Raw genomic sequence first — 24,018 nt, 5'->3', positions numbered from 1 at the left:
CAACTGCTTCGCCGTCCGCCAACATCGGAACAAGGCCAAGCGGGTTATTTCACCTGTCGCAAGCCTTCTGCCATGGCGCACCAATCTAACCAACTGCTTCGCCGTCCGCCAACATCGGAATGAGGCCAAGCGGGTTATTTCACCTTTCGCAAGGCTTCTGCCATGGCGCACCAATCTAACCGACTGCTTCGCCGTCCGCCAACATCTGAATGAGGCCAAGCGGGTTATTTCACCTTTCGCAAGGCTTCTGCCATGGCGCACCAATCTAACCGACTGCTTCGCCGTCCGTCAACATGGTAACGAGGCCAAGCGGGTTTTTTGACCTGTCGCAAGGCTTCTGCCATGGCGCACCAATCTAACCAACTGCTTCGCCGTCCGCCAACATCGGAACAAGGCCAAGCGGGTTATTTCACCTGTCGCAAGCCTTCTGCCATGGCGCACCAATCTAACCAACTGCTTCGCCGTCCGCCAACATCGGAATGAGGCCTAGCGGGTTATTTCACCTTTCGCAAGGCTTCTGCCATGGCGCACCAATCTAACCGACTGCTTCGCCGTCCGTCAACATGGTAACGAGGCCAAGCGGGTTTTTTGACCTGTCGCAAGGCTTCTGCCATGGCGCACCAATCTAACCGGCTGCTTCGCCGTCCGTCAACATCGGAACGAGGCCAGGTGGGTTATTTCACCTGTCGCAAGCCTACTGCCATGGCGCACCAATCCAACCAAGTGCTTCGCCGTCCGTTAACATGGGAACGAGGCCAAGCGGGAGTCGCCCGTACGCCGGTTAACGGACGGCGGAGCCGTTGGTTAGATTGGTGCGCCATGGCGGAAGCCTTGTTGCAGGTAAAACAGTGGTAGCTGCTGGTTAACGAACGGCGAAGCAGTTGGTTAGATTGGTGCGCCGTGGCAGAAGCCTTGCCACACGCGGAACAACGGTAACGCTGCGCCATCTCTTAGGCGAGAGCAGAGGATAAAGGGGAAATGGAATACATAAAGATCTCAAGCCTAGCTTTTGCAAATGATGTGGTTCTCATTGCAGAGACAGCTGCAGACCTACAAGACCTCGTTTCACTGTGCTCCGAGATTGCAGGTATGAACCAAATGTCCTTCAGCGCAAGCAAAACAAACTGAATGGGTTTCGACCTAAACAAGGACTACGACCCCATATTTTTCCTAAAAGGAGAAGAAATATCAAGGACAAACGCGTACAAGTATCTAGGAATTCATATTACAGATTACAAAAGCATCACAGCCTTTCATGGAGAGCAACTCATGAGCAAGTCAAACAAATTAAAAGGAATGATATAGAACAAAGCAAGACAAATCTACAATAAATATGCGGTTGGTAGACTCGTCTGGAAGGGAGTAGCACTCTATCACCAACATTTTGCAAGACTGTGGAAAAACGTCAGAAAAACACTTTAAAAAATTGAAGACAAATTGAATCAAGCAAATAAGACTACTGCATTCCAAAGTCAGCTAAGACACGATATGACACAAAGCCAAGACAATAAGAGAGTGGGAAAAAACTGTCAAAAACGAAGTCGCCAAGGTAGACTTGGAAATGTGGAAACACAACATGGAGCAGCGGCCAAGCCTGCTCAGCTGCCAAGATCACTCAAAGAAAAACCCTCCCCGGTCCAGCTCTAGAGAGCCGATGAAGGCAGCTCACTACTGTTTCAAGCAAGAACGGGCTCCCTGATAACCCAGAAGAGGAAGTGCGATCTCTTCGAGGAAAACGATATTTAGTGCACCGTTTGAGAACACCACATTGAGAACATTGAACATGTCGTTGTACAGTGTTCGAAACTACCGGGAGGAACCAGACAGTGCGTCTTAGCCCAGGCCCTAGGCTTGATCGGAAATACGGTGGGTTCAAGTCAACTCCACACTCAGGACTTGCGAAGTTGCGGAAACCCAAACTCGACGGACGCGACTGCACAGCACCACGTCAACCGCGCGGAATTTGGAACATCGGAAGCGGAAACCAGGCTGCGCTTGGTGGAATGGAGACGACACAAACAAGAGATGAGAGCTACGCGGCGAATTTAGAACGTTTCATTTTCTGTTTGGTCCCAGCGGCTCGCGGGCCCCAACTGGAGGCAGGTGCGGCCCACCCTGACACAAAAGAGATAGGGCAAGTCTACTACTACCACTACTACTACTAGGCTTGGGAAGCGCCTGCCCTCCGCGTCCTGCTATTGGCCCGCGTCCACTGAGGCGGAGCCTCCCTCTCCCTTGTTCAGCAAACGCACGGATAGTCGAAATGTCGACATTTAGCTAAAATAGTATGATAGCAAAAATACATAAGACCTAACAACTGACATATTACGTATACACATTAAATGCTATACATGGATAATTGTTATGCATATGCAACCACAGGATGTATTGTATTTTGCACTGTCACACAGCTCAGCTAACAAATGTATTGCCACCAGCGTTTCAGGCAAATAAGGGCCGAAGTAGCTGCACAGGCTCTACAGGATGCCCAGAGAAGTTGAACTGGTTGAACACAGCAGTACACCAATGATACGGTAATGCTCGGTAAGGTTACTTTTCGAAATGCGAAACAAAGTGCAGAGATAGCGGGAACAAAATCCCACGAGGACATAGGGCATCAAATTTAGGTTCCCTTTTTTTAGAGGATAACTGCAGAGCGTTTGCTGGAGTTATTCTGGCGTGTTACTCTGGTGAAATACTTCAGCTGCCATACACATGGGTCACCCTGGTTTGAGGGAAGAAAAGGAATAACACAGTATACAAATCCAATTCCGGTGAATGCAAATGGATGTAACCCACCTCAGCAATGATTCAAGATTCAATGATAAGGAACAAAATGTGCACCTCTTAAAACCATCCTGTGTAAAAGCATCCAGGTGTAAACAAGAAAATGTCCCACTCAATATCACATTTGTGCACGTGATAAAGCAAACGTAAATCAAATCACAAAAAAGTAAATGAATAAAACATTTGTGAACAATATATAGAGCCAGAATGGCAGTCAATACACTGCTGCAAAGAGGAATCTGGAAGGAGGGTGCACAGCATTTGGCTGCTCTGAACAGTGTGTTTCAGTGATCCTGCTGTCTCACCTCAGGGGTTTCAGGCTCCACTGAGGAAGTCACCCGTAAACATGACAGCAGATGGGCGAAGAGAAAAGAATGGATACATAGCCAAGCAGCACGCCAATATTGGTCCAATATTGGATCCATATGGGCCGCCAGGATTGCCAATATGGGGAGTGCATCCAAGCGCCATATTGGACCAATATGGGCTGCCCATATTGGGAAGCCTATATTGCGCCAATATTGCCAATATTTCTGTGATAACGCCAACGGGAAGTCCATGTAATAATAAAGTATTATCCGGTTTAATATCCACCACTAATATTACTTCTCTCTTCTTTTTGCTTTTTCATTTCTGCAGATCTCATTGACCCGCGTTGCATACAATTACAAAAGAAAAGAAACCACTGCATCGCCCCAAAAACGAAGAACGGGTGCTACGCCCGACTTGCTGAAGGACCCGAGCCGTCCCGCGGAACTGCTAATGTCAAAGACCCCTTCACTGGGATCGCAATATTCTATGAATCAAAATTTTCCTACCTCCTCCGAGAGTACAAAGGAGCGAAACACTTTCGTGACGATGACGAACATACGCCAGAGCCATCCTTTCCTATCAAACATTGTTTTTTTTCTTGACCTGCCGCAATTCCGTTATCATTACAGGAACCAGCGACATTTTAGCCCGTATGAAACGTCCGACCCCACTGTCGAGCACGCGCATTACTTCTCAGAGCGTCTCTCAGCGTCTCTCAGACTGCTCGACCGATTGGCACTGGCATCGAGAAGCAAGATGGCGGCTGCTTCCAGGACGTGGAAAGTTGAGTTGTTGAGTTCTAGTGAACGTTACAGTGTGATTACCACGTATGTTGACTGTTTCGAACAATGTGTATCATCTGCGGGAAGTTGTTCGATGTAATGAGGTACTGAATTGGCCATTTCACACGCTTCAACGTCCAATCTTGCAGTGCTGCTTAAGCATTTGTGCAACACGGGTACGTACAATTTTCTGTATTTTCAGTCAATATTGGGTGTACACGGGCAATATGGGGCCCATATTGCCAGGATTTTCCCAATATTGGCTCAAAGTGGGCAATATGGGTCCCATTTTGTCCGTTTGATCCGTATTGGACCCGTATCGCGAATGACCAGCCAATATTCGCCCAATATTGTGTGCTGCTTGGGTATGTTCAACATATTGCATAAATATTCTGTCAAAGTGTGGTTATTAAGATCACGCTACACGAAGTCTGTTTTTATCAACAGTGCACCACCTGAGTTTAGTGACTAGATTCGGTAACTTCTATTTTGTTGTCTTTTTTATGCTCTCTCTCTCTCTCATATGTGCAGTAAGCGGCCGCAATGTCCCAATTCACGCAGATGAGGATTTAACCTACTTACACGATCCTGAAATATGTGATAACATTTAGACCACACCGACTGACACATCTTTGTTAGCCCAAATAAGAAAAAGTACTCACACTTTTTCTCCGTTTAGGTGTATGTTCTTTCCCCGATGTGGACACGTATTCTGATGACTCTACACCTTCATTCAAAAGACACTCAGCTCGGTATCCAGTACGTTGAGCAGATTCACCGGCCCCTCCGTAATCACAGTCATGCAAATGTTCGTTACAAACACGACCACTCGATGGCACCGCACCGTCTTCCCATTCTTGCAATCCGATTGCTTCGTGGGGTCAAACGCTGTCCGTCGCGTCACTGGGAAGCATATGACATCGGATGCCCGCGAATATTGACGTGGACTAGGGCAACCAACCATCCAACATCGTCTCGACATGTCGGCGGAAGCCGCAGGATGCAACTGCGATAGACTGCGACCATCGCATGGAAGCTGGCGTCATGAAGATTTCCACTCCCGATGAACGCATATGCGGGATCCTATGGCGCATGCTCCTGGCGGGACCACGACACGTCACGATGAGAACCCTTATTCACCAGCCGACTTGAACCATTGGTTTAGTGATGTCCGGTTTTAAATCGATCACGTGATTTCTCCGGCTATGAAGAGCGGTTGACCAAAGGCTGACGACAACGCACGCGCATTATTGGATTTTCATGAGATGGTGGAGGGGAGGGAGAAAGTAGCAGACGACAGAAGGACAGTGAAGAGGAAGCCCCCTCCCCTTTCTTTTTTGATTAGGATGCTGTTAACGCCAATTTTAACGCCAATTTGATTAGGATGTTGTTCAAACGATTTAGGATGCTGTTCAGGCAGCGCTGGCGCCCTAGCGCTGCTACGGGGGGTTGCTTGGTATTCGGTGGTTGGGCGTTATGCGTTTCTGTGTATCTGTGAATTAAAAGCTTATCGACATATTGATATGGCCACTAAAACCGTGTACAAAGAGAGCATGTGGCATGTTACTTCAAAAGCTGCTTTACGAATTCGCGCGGACGCGATTGCTGTGCTTTTGTCAGTATTCGGTCGTCGATTGTGTACTGCATCTGCATTGAGCGTCGCCTGTTTGTCTTTTGTTATGCGGCCTGCTGTGTGCTGAACTGCAACGATCAAGATAGCCTCTCGATCGCTGGGGCATTCCAGCAGCATGTGTTATATGTTGCAACGTTCCCAAGGTGTGTGCGAGCGCTTGATCACGGTAGGCTATGTAAACAGAAAGAACATGTATTGGCGGCGTTATCCTTCATGTGACTCCCACAGGCATAACTTTCATGGTGTTATGGTTTCAAGAAATCGACGTAGTACCTTGTCACAAATCTGCAATGTGTTAAAGCATCGCTTCGGTGGCTGCGTTCCTTCGTGCGCACAACTTACACGGAAAACCTACTCTGGGTGCTGTTCTGTTTACATCCTCGTCCTGTGTTCTTTTCTTTGTGCGCTGTTTTCGTCGTGTCATCTAGGGTGTCTCTGCGTGTGAGCGTGTAAGCTGCCACTGTCGTGACTTCTGTCGCTCTGGCAGCTGCGGTTCTGTGCTTAATTCTTCTCTTCTAAATATCTTTTATATCTGCATATTTGTATATAACATTGCTGTACAAATCATGAAGCGCTCAATTGATTCTTCTGTTCAGCCAACAAATGTCCATCATTACGTTGTGACTATCTCTTGCTAGGACGAAGTTTCACAAATGGGAACATGATTGCGACACATTGCATATGCTTGATATAATGACTTGACATCACAGACATTATAATTGCAAAAGCAAAAGGCCACACTTTAATGCTATTACAATAGATATGGGACGTTCAGAATTTGTTGTTTATTGAGACCACCATAGACAACATATGAACAATCTTCTCCTTGATGTTAAAAGCAACCAAATATCTTGTAAGGAAGGAGGTCTTACACCGATTTTGATAATGGGGTTTCAAGCATGGAGCAAACAGGCATGAACCAAGGCAAACACACACAGCAACAGTTGCAACATCAGCTACAAACAAGCCTGTGCTGCTATTTTAATTATTAATTGCATTGTGACTATTTCTTCAAAGCCATATCTTATTGAGCCATATATATATTATCAGTTTTTCCATGCTCGTTATATACAAGCTCTTCTCTCAAGCTTGAATAACTGCTTACCTGAAATAAAACAAATAAGCAGGAGTAGCTCACGTAGAATCACACAACACAGACAATTGGTGTAGGTCATGCAATGAAAGTAGTGTGTATGAGATGCCACATGTTCTCTTGGTGATGATGCGAAGGAATGAAGCTTCAACCTTTCGAACTGTTAAATGTGTGCCGTGGTGTCTCGCATTGCAATAGCATTTAGGTAATCTTTCCTGTAGGCGTTAACTGACAGATGTATGAATGTTAGAACCGCTTGTCATGACATTGATGGCACACTCTTAATTTCAAGAAAATTCTGTGATGGTAGTATGGCCATATTCTGTTCATCTTCCACTGCAGAGTGAGAGCCAAGGAACAGGGAAGCTGAGAAAGTACCTGTTCCGTGCAGGTAATATGCAGGACACACCAAAAAGGAAGAACCGTGTAAACTTAGCATGCACCTGTGCTGGTATAAGGGCAACAAAGTTGTAACATAACTGAAAGTAAAGTGAAGTATACGTACAAGTATTAAAAGTAGCTGTTGCTTTAGTTCGTGCAGCGTTACTACCGTTTCTACTACTCTGCATTTATTGTTCGAGCTCACCTATTCAGACGATACATGATACGAACAACACAGCCAAATAAGAGACATTGTGGCATTGTTGATAAATAGAGGTATAGCTTTTGTTAGTGTTCAACCACCGATTATGGCTGTGTACTCGTGACGGCATTAGCATCGCTCATCGTTGGTTGTGGGACATGTGTGGTAAACCGCAATAACGAATATGACCTCTCCTGTCTTTGGGGAAATCCAGGAGCGTTTGTTTTCGAGCCTACTGCAGTGTTCGCGATGATTCCTCTGCAATTGCTCCGTTACATGCGGTAGGCGAGATAGACAACACAAGAAACAAGACTTACTGCAGTGACAGACAAGACTTATTCACTTACACATTGCAGGTGATGGTGGTGTTTATTGGTAAACTCGCACACCAAGACTACAACATTAACCACAACTTAAAGCTTGACGTTTCGGGAGCAGTACTGCTTCCATCGTGAGAAGCAATCGGCTTGGGTGAATTGCTGGCTTGTCTATTAGCGGTAGGTTTTACCCCTCTGGCCTTTGGACTATATTCAATACCTTAATGTGAACGTACGTGCTAACCTTCGAAACGTAAATGTGCGAACTGTGCCCATTCGAACAGCGCCCAGTGTGCCTTTGATGGTTCCCACTGGCTGGTCCATACACTTGAATAACATAGATTTTGAAAATGTCATCTTCAGGTCTGCAATACCCTGGAATTTTTGTGCAGTCCTTCAAACTCCTTCATTTTGCATCTTTTCCATCACCAAGTAAGAATACAAAATAAATAAAAGAGGCTAAGACTAACATCATACGTGGTTTTAATTTTTGATTTCTTTCCAACAAGCCCAATTCGAGCTCATACTTTCTGTCTCTTGATATTATCTTATCCCGAACTCTTTTATGAACCACATGAATTTGAACTATTTGCAGTAAGAATAAGCAGCAAGAAATCCTGTTATATTATGAATTTTCCTTTCTCTCCTATAATCTTCAACATTCAAGAGTCGTCAGTCACATGTGTGAACTAACTGCAAATATTGTTTTGCAAAATATGTAATTAAGCCCTGGTCATAAACTCCGTTATACAGCCTACACAAAGTAACGGCTGAGCAGTGGTGGCGTGGAACGTGTCATGTGGGGGAGGCAAAGTAGGCACTCCCCCCCCCCGGTCTCTATCTGTGGTTCATGCCCTATGGGACAGACAGATATTCCGCTGGGGCGATGCGGCTGAGCGTCAAGAGGTCTATTTGTTCGGATATTCAGTGGGAACCATGAAATTTGCGTGTGAGCAATGCTTGTGAGAAAGGATTGTATGAATAAATCAATCTGCCACATGACAGGTGTCAATCATAGAAAGCAAGTATGCCTATAATGTAGTAAGGAGTACATATCTGTGCTACACAAGTGTGGACGTCATTGTTTACATTTCAATCGCATGAGTAAATTAATCTGCCACATGACAGGTGTCAATAATAGAAACCAAGTATGCCTATAATATAGACAGGAGTACATTTCTGTGCTACACAAGTTTAGCGGTCATTATTTACATTTCAGTCTCATGAATAAATTAATCTGCCACATGGCAGGTGTCAATAATAGTTAAAGCAAGTATGTGTATAATGTAGAAAGGAGTACATTTCTGTGCTACACAAGTGTAGCCGTCATTATTTACATTTCAGTCTCATCAGTAAATTAATGTGCCACATGGCAGGTGGCAATAATAGAAACCAAGTATGCCTATAATATAGAAAGGAGTACATTTCTGTGCGACGCAAGTGTAGCCGTCATTATTTACATTTCAGTCTCATGAATAAATTAATCTGCCACATGACAGGTGTTAATAATAGAAAGCAAGTATGCCTATAATGTAGAAAGGAGTACATTTCTGTGCAACACAAGTGTAGCCGTCATTAGTTACATTTCAGTCTCATGAATAAATTAGTCTGTCACATGGCAGGTGTCAGTAATAGAAAGCAAGTATGGCTATAATGTAGAAAGGAGTACATTTGTGTGCTACACAAGTGTAGCCTTTATTATTTGCATTTCAGTCTCATGAATAAATTAATGCGCCACATGACAGGTGTCAATAATAGAAAGCAAGTATGCCTATAATGACGGCTGCATTTGTGTAGCACAAAAATGTACTCTTTTCTACATTGTAGGCATACTCGCTTTCTATTATTGACACCTGTCGTGTGGCAGATTAATTTATTCATGAGACTGAAATGTAAATAATCGCGGATACACTTATGTAGCACAGAAATGTACTTCTCTCTACATTATAGGCATACTAGCTTTCTATTATTGACACCTGTCACGTGGCAGATCAATTTATTCATGAGATTGAAATGTAAATAATGACGGCTACACTTGTGTAGCACAGAAATGTACTCCTATCCACATTTAGGCATACTTCCTTTCTATTATTGATACCTGTCACGCGGCAGATTAATTTATTCATGAGACTGAAATGTAAATAATGACGGCTACACTTGTGTAGCGCAGAAATGTACTCCTTTGTACATTATAGGCATACTTCCTTTATATTATTGACACATGTCATGTGGCAGATTAATTTATTCATGAGACTGAAATGTAAATATTGACGGCTACACTTGTGTAGCACAGAAATGTACTTCTTTGTACATTATAGGCATACTTCCTTTATATTATTGACACCTGTCATGTGGCAGATTAATTTATTCATGAGACTGAAACGTAAATAATGATGGCTACACTTGTGTAGCACAGAAATGTACTCCTTTCTACATGATAGGCATACCTGCTTTCTATGACTGACACCTGTCACGTGGCAGATTCATTTATTATTAAGACTGAAATGTAAATAATGACGGCTACACTTGTGTAGCACAGAAATGTACTCCTTTGTACATTATAGGCATTCTTGCTTTCTACTACTGACACCTGTCATGTGGCAGATTAATTTATTCATGAGACTGAAATGTAAATAATGACGGCTACACCTGTGCAGCACAGCACAACACTTTATTGTCTGAATATAAACAAAAGGCTCACGAATACAAAGTTGTTGTGATAAATGAGTCCATAACAGATAATTTTCGAGAAAGGACCTCCAGAATATCGGTGCTTATACAATGCACAAAAGCTGTCGGTGATTGGTCATGGTTATGTACCTGCAATAGTGAACCTTGAAAAGTAATGATGCTTCCAAAAGCTTTGCAGCCTCCTTTAGCACATTGTTGTGTAGTGTCGTTCGCTGAAGCAGCCCTACAAAAGTATATCTACTGTTACCAGATGATAAATCAATACAGAGGTAAGCAGCTGTCTCTTTGAATGTCTTCTAATGTAGCATCGACAACACGATATATGAAGAACTTTTCTTCATTGGCCTGTTCTGCTGTGGCATGCTGAAATAAGTGAAGGACACATTTCAGTTTCATCGATGCTTGCATGTGAATCCAGGGGAAATGGGGACCTCGTTAGCTTTTGTTCCGATATTTGCATAATATGGGAAACGGAAAATCTGTTCAAATTTGGTGTTCAGTGTAGTGCAAAACAGGCAATGTTTCCATGCCTTGATAGTATTCACACAACAGCTGCAAGACACTAATGCACTTTATGATCAGTCCTATTGTACTCTTAAATATGCCTGGAGATCAGACATGCTGTGAAGAGATGATGCCAGGAAGAGATACCGGGATGGTTGATAAACATGCCAGATGGATAACGCCCCTCAATTTCTCCATCGGGGTTCTCAACAACCATCTATCATGTTATTGCTCTTAGTGTGCAAAGACGGGGGCTCTTACAGTGTGTATCACAGGAGATGACACTGATAACAAGCGCCAGCACTATACGATAAGATGCACGTTGACGTTCGGCCATCCGCACGCTCTCTCGGTCCCTTGGATTGGTATATGGATTTTGTCCAGTGGCGCATGTCGATATCACTCTCTTTGAGCACACTTTGACGTTTTTTTTTTTACGTTTGCTAAGCACGCAATAGCGCCTTGAAACAACTGCCGCATTTCGTGCCCCCGGTCAAGCGTTACGCCGTTTTCTTTTCTAACCGTGCATTTAACACGATTCTGCTTAATTTTTACCAGTTAACTTCGAATTAGTGCAACATCACCCACCACAACAACTCTACTATAGTTTTTTCAACACACATGTTCACAGTTGCAACGTACTTAGACCGACGTTCAACTAGCCCCTCTCCTAGTTTAAAATACGTCCCATTTAAATACATGGGGCTAAAACCACCAGTTCAAGTAGCCTGGGTGGATGCTCGAAATGGAATATTCGAGGCAAATATTCGTCCCATTGTGATAAAATCCATCTCCTGGGCGCTTCTAGTAACTATGTCAATCAGAACTTACCCAAGATTTGATGAAAAATTCTTCGTGAACCGGGCATTAGGCCTACCAGCCACCATGGCTTCTGGCAGACTCCGCCGAAATGCGCATGCGCCCGGCGTCCGTCGTCTTGTGTTCCTGTTTCGGTGATGTCAATCGGCAGAACAGTTTGTGATTCTACGCGTGTTGTTCTGCTTCTGGACAAGACTATTATCCCACGCACAGGCTACCAACTATGGAATTGGAATGCTTCGTGGATTGGAGCGGTTGGAGAGTCAAGAACGCATTCGCGCACCATTGGATTTTGAGAGTTGACAACAAAGACATGATTACGATTACGTGACACACGAGTGCCTTCCGCTCTGCAAGCAACGAAAGAAGATGCTCATCAAAAAATCGGCCGGCACGGCGTCCTCTTGTGTTCCATGTTTCAGTGATGTCAATCGCCAGAACAGTTTGAAGAAGTGTTCGCTGGTTTATTCATGCGTCGATGGGATTCAACGTGTGCTGTGCTGTTCCTGGACATGACTATTATCCCACGAACAGTCTATCAACTCCGGAACTGGAATGCTTCGTGAGTTGGAGCGGTTGGAGAGTGAAGAACACGCTCGGGCCGGGTCGGATTTCGAGGGCTGTGTTCGTTTTGCTTCAAATTCGAATTTAGTTACAGTGCGCCAACAACGCAGTGGACTTTGTATTCATAGTGCACCCATGTATCACATCTTTGAATCAGTGCTTTGTGACAATTAAATATTTCTTTTAGCCAAAAGAAGCTTCAGTTATTTCGAATATCGGGTAGCGGCGGTAGGTGTGAAATCCGGTAGCAGTCGATGGTAGCCAGAACCGGGCGAAAGCTCAGCCAAAGTTAAGGCTCCTGATTAGCCAACTGGCATTGCATAATTTCTACAACGTTGCACTCTCATTGGTTGTGTGCCCAGTGTTGTGTGAATTATCTCAAACTATGGGCTCTATGGGGAGCTGTTGGAGCCTGGTTAAACGTTCCTGCTGAAGACACAGCGGACCTCATGACGTGGTGTTATTAAGGATGAGGATGCCATGGCTAGTGCAGGTGTGACATGTTTCATGGGAGCAGGTTTAGAAGTACAACACCGGGGCCACTGGCGTGACGCCATTATCAGGCCGTGGCCGCACTCTTGCGATCATGGCGACAGAAGCAGAAATAATTTATGGTCCATGTCTAGCTTAGCGGCGTCAAAGCAAAATTACTTCAAAGCAAAACGGTAAATAAACAGCTACGTTATGCTACTGGTGAAATCCACTGCTAATCGCGAATAAACTAAAGAAAGGAGCACTAAAAGTCGGAATTAAAGCAAGGAAAAGCACCAGGAGGCTAAATGATGACGAAATCATGGCAATAATTACGGGAACTCTATCACTTACCAGCGTCGATGCAATCTGTGTACTTACTGTCAGTGACACTTCTTTCGAAGACCTGGTCTCCTGTACCTCTACATCAACGTCATCCCCCTCCCCCACTTCTTTCCACTCCTTTCCGTGACCTCGCTCCGATAAGCGCTCAGCTAACGGCCAAGGTCGCAAACAAAGTCGTCTCGTCCGGGGGTGGCCGGGTGCCGACAAGGTATCGCATTACCGCACGAAGGCGTTGGAAGGACCGAGTAAAACACAATAAAAGAAAAACGTAACAAGGGAAAGCAGACGGTGTGAGAAGGAATTATATTACTATCTTAATCTGTTGTCACGCGGCGCGTCGCTTTGTGATCCTGTACGAAACACCGGGGTCACCCTTTGTTATCACATGTTTCTCTGGGAAACGCAAATGATGCATAATGCTGCGGTGCTAACGACGACAAGGGACCTGCCTGAAAACCCGACTTATCGCGTCTTGACTGGTGACTACCAGTGTTTAGCCACACAACCATCCACTAATATGCACCGTTCAGCATGTAAGATGTGATGCATTAAAAAAGTCTGCTATTTCAAATTTCTGACGCAATTTATTTTTGCTTTTTTGTGCGTCCGGTCATTGAAAAGAAAATCAGTGCTTGGTCCAGCCTCCTCCTGCCGCCCCGACGGACTCCATTCGGTGTGGCATCGATGAGTACAGAGAGGTGACAACGGCCTGCTGCTGCCTCAGTGACTCCCACTTTTCTTGAATGGCTGACCACTAGGCGTCGGGCGTCCCTGATGTTAGTTGCCTTCTGGGAAGTTGTTTTTTGAGCAATCCCCAGATGTTCTCGATCAGGTTGATATCTCCTCCTTTTGCGGGCCATGTTAGCTGCATGACGCATTGACTACAGTAAATCGGAAAACACACGACAGTGTAAACGACATGTTCCAGGGCGCACTCCTTTTTTACACCTCTCAAATGAGAGTGTTCGAGTACACCTTTCTGAAATGGTGTTTTCTGCAATAAACACCATTTCAAATGATGTATAGTGCTAAAAACAGTTTTTACCACCCATTTGTATGAGTGTTTTAACAGGACCCTGACAGCCTCTGACCAGAATGGCACGTGCAATATGATTTACTGAAGCCCAATTAACACCATCCCGCGTATGATGTGAAAGGTTTTAGTGGACTTTCTGTGACTTGAGCGAAGCTGAATTTCTCCGATCTATGTGTTCACTCGCTCACAACTCGCATAAAATACACGAAATGAAGTTCTGCAAAACTATATATGTATCTATTTTATTTCGAAAATGCATACCTTGAAAATGGTATCCAGTGTCGGCACAATAGTACAAAACATCCTGCGCACACAGTGGTGAAGTATTTCACACGTACACATGCTTCATGCGACACAGTGTCGCGTCGCACAATTGACAGTCAATGACCGGCTGCAGTCTGAGTTCTCCTGGCGATCCACGATGAAACGGCGACGTCTCTGAAGCGCTGGAGAGAAATGTGTCTGAAATAGGGCGTTCAATCGCAAATTAGTAATGTTCAAACGCAATTGAGTAAAACTGAGTAAAATGGTCATAGCAACAACGAAGTTCGTTCACCCAGCTTACTGTATAACAAAGTAAGGCCTGCAAAAACGAGAATGAAATTAGCAGAATAAACACCGGCCACGAACTGATACTTGTACACTTACCTGACCCGCAGACCTGCAGCCGCCGCTCGAAACAAACAAAAACCTACACAATAACAACAGTCATAGTATGAATACAAGTGAAGCTTGGCCACACACTTCTATCACACAGCTTACCCGTTACGACGCAAAATCATATCCTCCGTTGTTCTTTCATGGCCTGCATAAATCGGAAATGAAATTAGCAGAACCAACACCGGCCACGAACATATCAGTTATCTAACGGGACGCAAGACTGCAGCCGCAGCTCGAAACAAAGAGCAAAAACCTACAGCACAGCGGTCATGGTATGAGTACTTACTATACATACACACTATCACACAGCTTACCTCTTAAAGGGACAGTCGCATTCTCCGAGGTCAATTTCGAAACTAATGCGAATTCTAATTCCTTGCCAACCACATAAATGGGCCCGAAAATACCATTTCGATCCGCGGCATACTTTTCACGCAATCCGATGAAAAAGAAACCGGAATGCTTGCGCCCTCGCTCTCTAAAAGTGGGAGCAAACGTCACCCGGATAAGGCCAATCAGCGTGCGCCCTGGGCAAATGCGAGCCGCGCGCCTGTTTGGCGATCGCGAAGCGAAGGGAGCAAATTAGGAGTCGGAAAACGAGAGTGATGTTTCTCTGTCTGGGGGAGATTCTGACGAACATGTTAGCGGTAGCGGCGACGAGTTAATGCTGGATGATGACCCATACTCTACGGACCCAATGCCTCTGGAACCCGCCGACCATCCACGAGATGTGGCTGCGGCTAACCCGCGGGATGACATTTTTAGGTGACGTATCTCTTTGCATGGTTGCCGTCGGATGTGCGAAACAGTTTAGAATGTTGAAATCGGCAGGTGTCTGTGTGGAGCCTGCGACCCACAGGAGCCCGACGAGCGCCTGTGTTGCCATTCTGTTGCCAGGGTTGTAGAAATGTGCAACAGTGCCGCCGTGCAGTGCATAACAGGTGCAGTGCATTACTCAGGGACATCTGCCTCCGTAGAGAGCTTCTAGTGGTGTACGCGCCTCAATTCTGCCGCTATGATCAACATTTTAGGCGACTCAATCTCCAGGACCACAGGCAAGCCTGCTGCAGTGCTCTCCCGTTTGCTATATGATTACGACCGTAATGAATTTTTCGGTTTAAATGACCCCCCATCAAGATTCGGAAGGGTAAACTCGGGTGCTAGTCGGGTGTTGTTGGTTATGCAAATTGTCGCACCTAAAGTGGACAAGGGCTGTATACAAAAGGGCGACTATTCTCAGCAGCTTTTTGGCCTACACAAGTTTTCCCCCCATAAATCATAAGCGTGGACGACAGCCGTGGAACGATCCAGAGAATACTAGTCCAACAATTCCATTAGGAAAAGTGAAGCAACACAGCCGCCTCAGCTAGTCTCGACATGCTCTCAATTATGCCAGTTAGCCATGGCCTGTTTGGCAACACAAAACAGCTGATTGATTGACAGATATCCAGTGGGAATTTTAAACTCCGAAAACAGAAGCATTTGAGGTGCCAATGAAGGGGGGAAGCATGTTACTGAAGAATGTAAGAGTAACACATTTTGGGAGAAAATGGATTTTGCCGAAATTGGAGGGAAGCTGGTTTGGGAGGGAGTTATAAGTTGGAATCGGGCTCATCCTGAAAGGCGGACATTTTTCTGTTGTACTATGTTGCACACCTGCCAACCTTCCACATTCAAATTGCGGGAAACCCTGGAACTAAGGAAGGAATGCACAGGCTTTGAACTTCAAGGTTGGGATAGTGTCTGTTCTGGCCATTGTCTTCCCAAGACTGCGGGAGATTTGGCAGGTATGCAAATGCCCACAAGATATGATGCTAAACCAAAAGAAATGTCATGTGGAGTTTTCTTTTCCAGCTGCCTGAGGTTCACGGCATACTCGTCATTCACAAGATGGGTCTGGGGATACCTTGGTCCAAGGAACAGACGACAGGTTTCTGGATGCGTTGTCCGAGCAATCAGGAGGGAGTTCCCATCTACGTCTTATCAAGGCTGGGTGTCTTGACAAGAGAGACAAGCTGGTGCATACTGATGGCTGGAACTGGAGACTTGTAGTTGTCAAGACAAAAATTTTGCTGACATAGGCACACTATGTGTAAATGAGCCCTTGGTCATCCCCCTTACCTCCCATCAGAGGTTTTCGAGGATACTGTAGGTGTGTGGTCTACGGATAGGTTTATCTTTACACCACACTCCTATAGTATCCTCGAAAACCTCTGATGGGAGGCAAGGGGGATGACCAAGGGCTCATTTACATATAGTGTGCCTATGTCGGCAAAATTTTCGTCTTTTCGTCATTGCAGTATGGGGGATGTTTTGTCTTGTCACTCTGTATCTCCAGTTGCAGTCGACAGACTGTCTACCCGTCTGTACAGCAAAAACTACTACACGTGGCGGTATTAGCTCTGGCATCAAATCCAGACTGTACTGCACTAAGTTAGTGCCGAGGTGGGAATATTTTGAACTCTGTGCAGATTGTCAATGCCGTGTAGTGACGGGAATAAAGAATGACCCTATAATTGTATCGATTTATTGTATAGTGGAGTATGACGGAGTGGGAATAACAAAATAGCTTAGGTTTATTTGCCTCCCATTATGTATGGGAGGCAAATAAACCTAAGCTATTTTATTATGTTGTGCTGTGGTTCTAAATCAATGTGGTGTGAAGTCTGGGTGGTTACAGGTATGCTGCCACAGGAATGTTAAGAGGGTTTATGTTGTCATATCCATATCTGGTGTACTAATACGCTATGCAAGTCTGTGTCCTTTGTTTTCCTCCTCCTGGAATCAGGGGATGACAACGCCCTTGTGAGATGCGCCGTGAAGTGGGTCCCCAGCACTTGCTTGAGCCATGACCTCCGCATCTGAAACATGGCCTTGAGTGTTAACACTCAAAAGAATACGTTGAGGGCCTAGCGGGTACAATAACAAACATAAAAATGACTATGCAAATAAATCTTCCCCTTTGCAGTCCCTGTTTCACTGGCACAATTATTTGCCTGTCCACATTACGTTATAAACACTGGCAGCCGCATCACACAAGATTCCTTTCACAGAACTCGACAATTTTCAGGGCTCGTACATATCCATTATTTTGTGGGACGTGCAAAAAGAATTCCAATATTTTCGTGGCTTGACAAAACATACCAAATCCAGTTGATTCCGTCGACGTGCTTGCTGCCGCCTGAAATAGAGCCAGAAATTAGCAACAAGGCTGCAGTCGAATACTGATGCAACGTGAAGTGTCTCGGACGTAGCCAAACACAGATTGCGATATTTTCACATCCCTGAATGCTGCCATCAGGCTTACACTATGAACTGCAGAAACATCCACTAGCTGCAATAACATTAGAATAACGCTGTCATGTGGGAGTGTTACGTTATTACTCCTGCATAATACAGGTGACCATTAGCACAGCAACAACACACCAATCTTTTTTCTCGAGAGTACGCGTACTATTGCGTCAGGATGCTGAAATCATTGTAATAATTTGTGTACATAGCCGGTGTGACGTTACAATCGGCGGCGAGGCCAGGTGTTCGCGATGATGTTTACTGTGACAACTGATATTTTTCATCGCAGCGTAACTGTGACCACGCAGGATTGTCACTTACCTCCGTTACTGGTTCCTGCCCTTGTTCCTGATCGAATATGGTAGGCACGGCGTCAATCTTCCGCCGCTTCCGTTTCTGCCGTAGCCCGAGCCGAACTTGCAATACATCTTCATCAAAATAGACGTCGTCGGCGAAATGACAGGAACCGACGCGTGAAACATTCAATCCTTGGGCCACACCCACAGTAGTGGCTGGCGATCGCTGCCTCCCACTTTCGTTTCGTCTCGCCATTGCGAGGTCGGTGAAATGTAAGCTCGAAATTCTCGTTATAAGTCTTTGTGCACCCGGGCACGTAGCACCGATTTCCTGACTGTGACATCGCACGTCAACGGCGTGAAATCCTAGGGCACACGCTGTGGTTCAAAGTACTTCAAAGCAAACGCGACAAGACAACAAGGAAAGGGTCAGACGCACGCTCAGACACACACCGAACTCCGGCGGAAAGGAGCGCCTCCTGGTTGGTTTATCCGGGTGACGTCATCCAGTGTCGGCGCCTTGCGGGGATTGCCGTGCGCGCCGGAAGCGCGAACATTTAAAAATCGTTTCTGAGTCAACCAAGTGGATTTGTGCGGAGAAAATTTGCCGGCGTACATTATGAACGACAGGGAACGTGACCATAACAGTTCCGGAACACGCTTCCGGATGTGACTATCCCTTTAAGACTCAAAACCATACCCTCCTTCGTCCTGTAATGGACGGGTGAACGCTGAGACACTTGAAACATGGTGCAACCGTTCCAACGACATTCCGATGATGCTAATGACGATGACTCCTTCCTGACGAGGCGAGGGCGAGGCACGGAGGCGCAGAATCAAAATGTGGAGCAAACCTGTAGCATGCGCATGATCCTCATGTGGTCGTATAAGTTGGAAATATATTGTATACTGAACTGAAGTATAAATAATACGAGGAACCGCCTTCTCAGCCAAATGTATTTAGAGTTTAAATATCTAGCTGAAAGGTGACAAAGTGGCATTCAAGCTACGACATTTAATCATAAGTTATGCAATCTTTATAGACTTCAGGAAGGCCTTTGATAAGGTGCCACATGTCCGTCTTATGTCCAAAATAACGTCTTTTAATATCAACCCGACGATCTGTGAAAGGATACGTGCATTTTTGAGTAACCGGACCCAGTCAGTCATTGTTAACACTGTAACCTCCCTTCCACCCTCTGTAAAGTCCGGTGTGCAGAAAGGGTCCGTCCTTGGTCCCGCCCTCTTTTTATTTTACATAAATGATTTGCACCAGTCCATTCTTTCACACGCTGCGTCATATACCGTAAGATCCGACACTCAGAGGACTGTGGCCTGCTCCAAGAAGACCTAAATAAGTTACATACGTGGTGCTTCAACTGGCAGATGGAAATTAACACTGAAAAAACAAAGTACGTGTCCTTCACAACGTTAAAGTCACCTGTATCTTTTGCCTATGAAATAAATTTAACACCATTAGAGAAGGTCTCGGCGTTTCAGTACATGGGCGTTATCCTCCGCGCTAACCTGTCTTGGAAGGAACACATTGAAAAAATAAGTACCAAGTCCAACAGGACCCTAGGGTTCCTACGCCGCCACCTCCGCCTAGCACCGCCAGATATAAAAAAGCTCGCGTATTCCACTCTTGTCCGTCCGCAGCTAGAGTATGCCAGCATCATCTGGAACCTCAACAACAGTACCTAATTGATAAACTTGAGTCTATACAAAACAAAGCCGCTCGCTTCAACGTTAGGGAATACTCGCCTTACTGCAGCATAACTCAACTAAAACAGGAACTTATCTCTCTAATCTCGACGGTCGCAGAAAGGTTGCCTGCATGTTATTCTTTCACAAGCTTGTCTACTCACCTACTACATCCCATCGTACACTATACTCTTCCTCACCAGGCCGTCAAACCCTGCGTCACACTCAATCATGTAAAGTTTTTGCTCCACCTGTCTGCACTAACAGATTCCTACATTCACCGCATCAACGCATGATCACATTGTGGAATAGCTTACCGTGCGATATCACGTGCACCCGGGACGCAAACGATTCCACGCGAAAATGTAACATGTACTTAGCTCCTTCTTGAAATCATTGGTCCTTCACAAGTGATGTATTTCTAACCATGTTGTACTCTTCATCAAAGTGTCTCTCTCTTTTGTTTATATTGTAAGTATTGTACCCCCCCCTTATGTAATTCCCTACACCAGGGCCTTTAAGGTTAAATAAAATGAAAATGAAATTAAATAAGTTCGGATTCAAATACCGCTTTGTTTAGAGAGCCGATAACACGAATCTCTGTACACCCCAGGAGGGGCGTACACCCCACGTGGTTTTTTGCAGCATACCCAGAAATTGCTGATATTACCCATACAGCTGGTCTCCCAATGAATATACCCACAAATATGCCTCTATACACATATACCCCTCACCCCCCGGCAGTATGGGATGCTGGGTACCCCCTTGAGGTCGACCTCTAGTGCCTTTGCAAAGTCGCATGGGATCACACTGACATGATATTTCTTCCCTTACATAACTCACTTTTGAAAACACCCTTTCTGTCATGCTTTCGGTTTAGACGGTGTAACAGGGGGTGCATAAGGGTGCAAATCACTTCAGCACCTTTTCAGATCTCAGCATCTGGAGTTAAAAACAGCGCTTTAAAAAAAAAACTCGTTTTTAAACACTGCCTGTTGCACTCTTCATCATGGTCACTCGAGTAAAAAAAGGTGTATACGTGCTGGGTTATACCTAAAATTTCAAACATTTAAGGTTTTTTCGCAAGAGCATCTCGCCAATTTCTTTTCAAACTTATCGTACTGGATAATACCTTCGCGGTGAAAAGCAGCGCGAGGAGTTGCGGAGCGCGACGAGCGTCTTCTACACGGTTCTCCTGGGCATAAGCATCTCGAACCCGTCGGACAGTCGGCACGGAGCAACCTTGAACAGCAGTAGCATCGTCATCATCGCCGCTGTCCCATCATAGTCTCCATAGTGGCATCGCCCATCCACAAAAGCGATGGGCGCAAGAGAGACTACGAGAGTTCACCGGCCACCGTCGACGCATAAAGATCTCAACTCTTTAATTCGGCCCTTTAACAACCTAAACAATTAATAAACGCCTATCTTGCCTTTGGTAACATGCATGCTGGTCCGTGCCTTTATCCAACATCTGTCCTGGTCAAATAGGGGCGTCATCCTGACGGCCACTTTGCCATCAGCGGTCGTTAGCGACCAGCGGGATCACGCAGTCTTCCCATTCAGTGCCTGACATGGCGCAGTCCGCAGTATCAGCAGCGTTCCATTCTGTTACGAGGCAAGATCGTTCCAATTTCATTCGACCCGGCATGAGGCACGCTCTAAATTTTGTTTGGGTCCGATTTCCTGCGGCATCTATTCGGTATTTTTCAGTATAATAGGACTTTCCCGGATTTGTCTTTGAAGCTGTAACCTCTAGCAGGTCAGCGACATTCTTTATCTCTTGCTTTTCCTTTGTTCTGCAGAGCATTCTCACTGGCTGATTAGCGGTTTATCTGAGTAGAACGTAATGCATTTGCGTCGCGCCATGGCTCCGATCACTAGCATGGTGTTAGCCAGCGTTCGTTTGTCATTTCCACATTAGTCGTACGCAGCTACGGTGGAATATTTTGCCACTGACGCCTCTCGGAGACATCAGTGGCTCTGCCGGGACAAAACATGTCCTCTCGTAAATATTTCGTGTATTTTCACTTTGTTTTGCTTTTGCGAGTTAGCGTAACACGCCTTGTTATGGTAGCGTGTATCGTAAGTTGCGGACATGGCATTCCTGGTTTTGACCAATTACACTCCATGTGATCGTACCAGGCCTCGTGAGCGTAGCTTGGCATGCGAGTGACGTCTCATGTTTATTCATTATTTGCTTGTTCTTGCCGAATATCACGCATGTTTTGTAGAAGCCCAGGAATCATGAACCCGGACCCGAAAAACTAAGAACGCCAAGGTCGAAGCAGACTTGGATTCATCAGCGACTCAAGACCGCCTCACAACCTCAAGACCTCACGACCGGAATATTTCTGCATCCCACAGACGTTCTAATAAAGTGCCTCCTGAAGTGGGGACAGTTCATCCTTCAACGCGGAGGTCGTGTGAGCAGTAGCAGCATCGTCATCACCGCCGCTGTCCAATCATCGTCTTCATCGTGGAATCGCCCACTCACAAAAGCGATGGGCGTGAGAACATTAGTCACTGTCATTATACATGCATAGCTCTCTGTCCAGCATGATCATCGCAGAGCATATTTGCAGGAACTCATAAGTACAAAACCTGCATAATAAGTATCTAATGACCTCAAACAGCTATTATATATAGTAACTAGGACATTGAGCTCCAATAGCAGATGGTCACGCGGTACAACACAGGTAATCTTGCCATCACTATGTATTTCCCAGAATGCTGAAAGTAAATTGATAGAATTACTGCAATGAACTTCTCAACTTTTCACCTTAGATACATTTTTAGCACTCTTCTTTCATGTTTCAAAATATACATGCAACAATCCTACATAAGCTTGTGTGTGTGAGTAGAGTCACACATGCAACTGGCAGGTCTAAGTTGCATTGAGATATGTAACAACTTCACGCTATATACCACATTTATAAAAGAAATTGGTAGATGTCTTCCTCTCCTGTTCCTTCCACCTACATGATGTCATCACACTAACATTGTTAAAAAGAGCCATCTAAATTTATGATGATCTCATTTCACAGAAAATTAAGTGAGGCTAACAGGCACGAAAGGCATCAGGCTGATGAAGTGCCTAGCACCAATATAGTGTGCGATAACTGAGACATTACCACTACGAGCATACATGATATTACAACATAAATAAAATGCACAATTGCACCGAGCTGTGCACATATTCACCCCCCCCCACCAAAAAAAAAAACATAACAGAGTGGCCTGTCTCTAATAAGACTTCAAGTTTGTGTAGCTCTGTTTTGAGACTGGACACAGGAAGGCCATTTCCAATCAGGTGACCAAATTTGTTCGGAAAAGGAACGCTGATTTACATAGTTGGTCCGTAGCAGTGGAACCTTGTAAGGTGGCACAGTGATAGATTTCATACCGTAATGGCAAGTGTTTGGGATGGCGCTAAAAGATCCTGAATTTGCAAGGCAATTTTGTGTAAATATTTGATTTCCAAGTGAACACTTTGTCTACTGTATTTTGCATGTATTGAAGGACATCAAAATTCCCGTGACATCAAAGCTCCGCTGGGGGTGGGGTTGAAAAAAAGAGGTCTAGTTACGCTGCAACAGTGGTACACAGAAAAAAATAGGATGGTGTTGCCAAATATTTGGGCGTGATGGGGGATCTGAATAAATCACTGCATTCTTTTGATATCATCAGAGGTTCGTGCACGTTAATAAGACTGTCGATTTGTTGCATGTTTTGCAACACCTGAAGTGAAAGTCATGTCACTGTTACAGTTGTGCTCTAATATGTGTGCTCCTTCTCAACCAGGTTGTTCTTGCCGCGGCCGAAGTTGCTTCTCTTGGAGGGAACGCAAGTCCTCTGATCCCTAGAGGGAGGTACAATACCACAAGGAAGGTGCACACCACACAAAGGATAGCATACTGTGAGTGTTTTGTTGCATTAATGACTACAAAGTGGGACACTCAAAAGCTCCTGTCCGTCACCGTGTATCTGTTTTGCTTACCTAACCTTACCGTTGTCCTAACTGTGTCTGTGTGGTGCGTCGTTTGTGCCATATAGTGGGACAGCGCACTATGTGAAGCTTTTTGATACTTTTGTGAGGCTAGGTGCACCAATGGTACTTAAAAACTTCG

The 24,018-nt window shown here is 45.1% G+C and overlaps 2 protein-coding genes across 2 annotated transcripts in view; both read right to left on the bottom strand.

The window, feature by feature from the left end:
• LOC135378915 (uncharacterized) overlaps positions 1-12,928 on the bottom strand; it is a 385,731-nt gene extending 372,803 nt beyond the window's left edge. Inside the window, exon 1 of the mRNA XM_064612080.1 lies at positions 12,911-12,928. The gene's annotated coding sequence lies outside the window, so the exon portion shown is untranslated. The remainder of the gene's footprint in view (positions 1-12,910) is intronic.
• A 4,180-nt stretch (positions 12,929-17,108) lies between these two features.
• LOC135374589 (uncharacterized) lies at positions 17,109-18,568 on the bottom strand. The gene is made up of 3 exons (XM_064607531.1): positions 18,210-18,568; positions 17,742-17,778; positions 17,109-17,458 (listed from the first exon to the last, which is right to left on the bottom strand). Exons 1-3 carry the CDS (start codon positions 18,438-18,440, stop codon positions 17,382-17,384), a joined length of 345 nt encoding a protein of 114 aa, XP_064463601.1. The 5' UTR covers positions 18,441-18,568; the 3' UTR covers positions 17,109-17,381.
• Between the last annotated feature and the right edge of the window lie 5,450 nt (positions 18,569-24,018).

This window comes from Ornithodoros turicata, chromosome 1 (genome assembly GCF_037126465.1).
Source record: "Ornithodoros turicata isolate Travis chromosome 1, ASM3712646v1, whole genome shotgun sequence".
NCBI lineage: Eukaryota > Metazoa > Arthropoda > Arachnida > Ixodida > Argasidae > Ornithodoros > Ornithodoros turicata.
This window is presented reverse-complemented; position numbering and strand designations above follow the sequence as displayed.

What these genes read in the sequence shown, in the direction of transcription:
- LOC135374589 (XM_064607531.1), bottom strand. Translation starts at nt 18,440, where the DNA reads ATGGCGAGACGAAACGAAAGTGGGAGGCAGCGATCGCCAGCCACTACT. An exon ending in GGCAGGAACCAGTAACGGAG is followed by an intron (nt 17,779 to 18,209) that starts GTAAGTGACAAT and finishes GCTCTATTTCAG; the next exon opens with GCGGCAGCAAGCACGTCGAC. An exon ending in GACGGAATCAACTGGATTTG is followed by an intron (nt 17,459 to 17,741) that starts GTATGTTTTGTC and finishes GCCATGTTTCAG; the next exon opens with ATGCGGAGGTCATGGCTCAA.